Source organism: Cyprinodon variegatus, unplaced genomic scaffold (genome assembly GCF_000732505.1).
Source record: "Cyprinodon variegatus isolate N-32 unplaced genomic scaffold, C_variegatus-1.0 Scaffold2032, whole genome shotgun sequence".
In the NCBI taxonomy this organism is placed as follows: domain Eukaryota; kingdom Metazoa; phylum Chordata; class Actinopteri; order Cyprinodontiformes; family Cyprinodontidae; genus Cyprinodon; species Cyprinodon variegatus.
In genome coordinates, this window is record NW_015152485.1 from 27,795 (window position 1) to 33,178 (window position 5,384).

The 5,384-nt window shown below is 38.6% G+C and overlaps 1 protein-coding gene across 1 annotated transcript in view; it reads left to right on the top strand.

Moving 5' to 3' along the window:
- The window catches only part of LOC107105055 (protein tweety homolog 2-like), a 36,470-nt gene that overhangs the window by 14,074 nt on the left and 17,012 nt on the right, over positions 1 to 5,384 (top strand). The window contains exon 3 of the mRNA XM_015405174.1: positions 4,684 to 4,827. Coding sequence (XP_015260660.1) covers positions 4,684 to 4,827 — 144 coding nt within the window. The remainder of the gene's footprint in view (positions 1 to 4,683; positions 4,828 to 5,384) is intronic.

Genomic DNA, 5,384 nt, shown 5'->3' on the forward strand with positions numbered 1-5,384 from the left:
CCATGGACTGTTCTCCCTGCTGCCCTCTGGGAAGAGGCTTCACAGCATTCAATGCAGGGCCAATAGGTTCCAGAACAATTTCTTCCCCCCTGCCATCAGACTGATGAACTGTTGAAAAATCAAATGTCACAGACTCTGCATCAAACTGATAACACCAAACCAGAATACTGCATATTTGCACCATATATATTAATGCTCTGAACTTCCATTTTAATGACGATAAAAGTTGTCTAAGATGAGTAAAAATAAAAGCTTAAAGCCCAAAGTAACTCAGGATAAAATACATAAATGGATGCCATTGGCTTAAAACCTTTTTTAGCTAATTTTTTTAGCTCTTCCAAAGAGAAACAGTTTCTTGGCAATCTATGACTGTTTTCTTATTTTATGTGAGTTATCCAAGTTTAGTGAATTGTTAAGGGGGGTATTTTATGTGTTGAACCAAGAAAAACTCCTTCAGTTTGTGAATTGAAAGGTAATGTGAGTATCGATCCGAAAGAGTCAAGAGTCCCCTGTTAGTCTCTATTAAAACACAATGCCAGCAGACGCCTTAGAATCACCTGATGGGGTCATATAGAATATAACCTTTGCTGAATGAAATTCCACAAGAAATCCAATCTGTCTTAGTAGGACTCAGAGGATTAGACTTAAAGGTATAGAGACAAATTTTTATTTCCGGGTGGATCGTCTCAATAAGCGGTCCTCCTAATTGTCAATCATTCTGGTGATATGTTTACGTAAGGCCGTCCTACGCGCTCATCCCGTTAGCGATCTATTTCTGTGAATTTCTTTCCCCTTTAAATGAAGGTCACGTCCCAAAGGGGATGACTAGTTTTTGAAAGTAATGTGTGTCATTTGTCATTTTTAGTTGGTAACATAAGGGGAGAAAAAAAATCAATAAATCATATTTGGTAGAAAAAAAAAATGTGATTAGATTTTTGAGCCATATTGCCCACCTGAACACACAGTCATAACCACGGCTTAGAGACCTGGATTTTCTGAACTGCAAACCAAAGTCAGCCATTTTTATCAGGTGTGTTGAAGCAGAAACAGCATCTAAAATATGCAGCAATATAACAACAATTCACTGGACTTTGTTTCCACGTTTCAAGACGTTTCTCTTCTCACCCAGGAAGCTTTTTCAATTCAAAATGTCAGAAATAGCGTTGAGTTCCCTATTTTTATTACTTTAAATTTGTTTAGAATATGATGTGAGACATCTTTCTTAGTTTTACAAAAAGTACATTGTTCAGGTGTGGGAAATAACCCCTCAGCTTCTTTCAGAGTCAAATAACATAATTTTATTATTTTAATAAAATAATAAAATTATTTTATTATTTTATTAGATTTTTCTTAGCCAGATTTTCTCTAATGAAATCTAGATATACGTAGAATTTGGATAGTTGTTTTTTTTACGAAATCAAACCATGTGAAACTAAAACTTTTCCACTTGAGGAGGCTTGAGATTGACAGATGACAATTTTTTTTTTTACTCTTAAATGTAAAATGTTCATATATTTGTCTACAATTTAGTTATAATTACTGCTTTATTTGGTTTTCTCTATCAGCTATATATATATATATATATATAAAATAAACCACTTATAACAATTCAATTAAGCTAAGTAATAACAGTTTTTTCACATTGACATCCTGTTTTAAGATGATGGATAACACAAAGAGATGTTAATTATTAAACCGCTTCATATTTATGCTAATATTTTTAGCAGTTATACATCTCAACATCCTATCTACCAGTTCATAACACAGTGATCACCTGATCAGTGGGAACTGGTGTACAGTTTACATTGGAGTACCTTCGCTGTCATTCTTACATGCCTTTACGCAACATCTGGCAAAGGTCTCTTAATTTGTCCACACCTTTATTTTTGGTACTATGTTGTTCAGCTAATGGATAAGTCAAAGACATTTACTTGCCGGCACAATCCTAAGAAAAGCTGCTGTCTGGACAGCTGTACAACAGGCAGAAAGTGAAAGGAAAGTCCCCAAAAGGTTTAATAAGCAGGCAGCACACTGAGGAACTTCAAATAAATACATAGGGGAAGGGAATAATGAGATAGATGAAGGTTTAACAGAAATAAATAGTGAATTGTCATGGTTTTGGTTCTGTTAAGTTTTCATTGGTCCTATTTCTATTTTTGTGTTCTATTTATTTTTGATTGTATTTGAGTTCTTAAATATTTCCTGTTTGCCCTCTTGTGTCAGTCTCCTTTTCTCCCAGCTCCCTTCTTGCCTCCTCTGTTCCCACCTGCTCCCAATCGGCTAATTGGCCTGGTCTTTGTTATTTTTAGACTTTTGTGGATTTATGTTTTTGGAGTTTTACTTCTGATGAACTTTTTTTTTTGTTAAACCTTCAAGTAACCACCTCAAGTTTTGGGGTCTGCATTTGGGTCCGGTCAAACCTCCACCCCCACCTTGACACAATAATATTTTATCATTTAGAATTAGTTGGTCAATTTTAATTCAAACCTATTGTCCTTTAGTTTGAAATGTTTAAAGTAAAAATAGCATCTGTCATGTTTAATATTCTGTCATATTAAGTTGTATATTCTCATACACTGGAAAAACAATCTAGAAATGAGTAAAAATGTATTAAATAAAATTTATTTAACCTTATTTTGAGTAAGTAAATGAGCTAGTTTGCCAATGGAATGAGTATTTTTACTCTTAAAATAAGATATTTAGATAAAATGCACTTGAAATAAGACCTTGGAACGGTGTTTTCTTATTTTAAATGTAAAATGTCTCTTTTACCTTTTCAGTTCAAGAACAAATGCACTTATTTTAAGAAAAAAAGACTTATCTAGATTTAGATTTTTCCCGTGTACTCACTGGTGTAGGTAGTGATTTTATTAGACCTTTGCAATCTGCTCTTTGTTCATTTGGTATTTTCTCCACCTTTGCCTCTGAGAGTTTGGACAAAACGGTGAAATTGACAGGTCTGTCTGCAGGGGGTTGTTAATGAGACCGGGTCTTTTTGCTGCATTAATTAGATAAAAACAGCTCCTGCTTCTCACTTTTATTCAAAGATAGCTTCCACTACTGTCATTAACAACAGCAGGATCAGTGGCTTCTGGTGATTTTAACACCGACAATAAGTTTTAACGAGTTTGAACAAATGTTCTCCTGTTGTTATTGACCTGATCTATCTTGGCCTGTATCTGGAGCATGTTCCCTAATGGGAAAATTATGGATTCCTGCAGGTTGAGCACTGTTTGTGTCAGCTGGCAGGGTTTGCAGAACTAACACCTTTGTTCACTGCCTTGGCAATTTGTGCAATTTAGTGCAGAAAGCCCTAAAAATAAAAATGCGACGACGTATTTGGACAAAGACATGGCTGAGCAAACGTGGCTACTAAGGTCTGTCAATTTTACAGAAAAAACTCCCTTTCATTCATTGCCCCCCCTTGTCATCTGAAAAAAAGAAGAATCCGATTTGCCCACGACAGCCTTACGACGGCCGACTGAATTTCAAATGTTTGATTTTCTCCTGACCTTATGATTTCTGATGGGGAGGTGGTCGTTTGAGGCTGATCGCCCCTCGTTACCCCCTGTACACTGCACCACGCACCATCAGGCTGATTGAAAAATTCTTGCCCGACTGGAGAATCGCCCAAAAAATCGTACAATGTATACCCAAATTTATATTTCCTGACAAACATTGAAAGCTCAGAGCAAGTTTGCAGTGTTCCATTGAAGTCTTGCTCTCTGTCGCACTCGCTCAGCCTGATACTACGTTCACACCGGACGCGGCAGGCGCAGCAGAAGCAGCGAGTTTACATGCAAAGTCAATGGTTGCGTCAAGGCGCAGCAAAATGTCCCGCGGCGCGTTTCGAGCATCTGACGCGCGTGACGCGCCGCATCAACCAATCAGAGAAGCTGATCTGGGAGCTAGCCGTGAGACAGACACATCGCTGATGATACAGAGCGCTGTGATCGCTCCTCTGAAACAGTTTATTGACGCATAAATTAACTTAAAATGCTGAAAACTGCAGAATATGTTCGCTTTTATTATCCTGCTGCCTGCAGTTTGGATTATTTAGATGAAAAACACCTACCAGCCGCCGCGGTGAACCGCGAGGAGGCGACCCGGCCAGACGCTGCTGTTGAATGGGATTCCTACTGACAGCGCACCGCTGGTATGTGGGGGTCTGAGCGGCTCCGACAGAAATAATCTTGGAAGGCAGGATGGTAATCTGGATGAACTGACTGCACTAATTAAGATTTCAGGTGGATTTTCTCACTTAAAAACATATTAAAACTACTTTATTCCCACTGATCACAGCAAATATAGCTGCAAGACAAAGAAAGGATAGAGTAGCTCCGCCCAACGCGCGTCAGACACACTTTTTACACAGCAAAGCTACTTCAGCCGTACATCAGAACTAACTGGTACAAGCAGCAAAAATGAAGCAGCAGACGCGATTTTGCTGCCCCTGCTGCGTCCGGTGTGAACGTAGCATGAGTCTTTCTAAATAGCTTTCTATACCTTCTGTCCTTCCCTTGACTTCCTCACTGATAATGAGTGTAGCTGATGTTCAGTGATCAGCTACACTCACATACTTGGTTTTGGTTTTAATTGCAGCAACTGAACATCAAAGCCTAAACTGGGATTTGTACTCACAACCCCCACATATGTATTGCTCTACTCAGTGATTAATCAAAGACCTACCTGTCCTTCTCCTCTTTTCCCTGCAGCATCTCTGTGGGTGTAGGTTTCTATGGCAACAGTGAGACCAATGACGGCGTGTACCAGCTGACCTACTCCCTGTACAATGCCAACCACACCCTGGGCGGTGTCGACAGCCTGGTAGGTTCAACAGTGAATGCCTTATAATGAAGCGACACGATGAGGGGGTTGACCCAGAAGAGACCGGTTTCAGGCTGTATTTAGAAAATGTCGTTTCTAGCTACCAAACACACACCTGAGCAAAGGGAAAATCTCAAAGGAACCTAGCTTACTGTGTCTTTTATGGTTCTTTAGTCCTTTCTATGATATTTGTTGTGTTTTTTTGTTTATTATAAATCCAATGTTGACAAATTGACACACTGTAAATACACCAAAAAGCTCCCAAAGTCCCTGTGGTCTCAGCGAAAGACAAAGCACTCCACTCTCCCCCACTCGGCTTGTGTGAACATGATGTTATTTTTACCCTCCCATCACTCAGATGTCTACATGAAGGTTACAGCTATAACATTTCCTAATAATGAAGTGGCAGTTTTTCTGCTTTAGATCAGATTTTGACTTTAATTCTGCCTCAGTACTGTTTCCTATTTGCTCTTTAAAGTTGTAGGGAAGTCATATCTAAATTTCAAATAATTCTGACTTAAACGTGTATATAAATGTACTCTTTATCAGACTCTTTA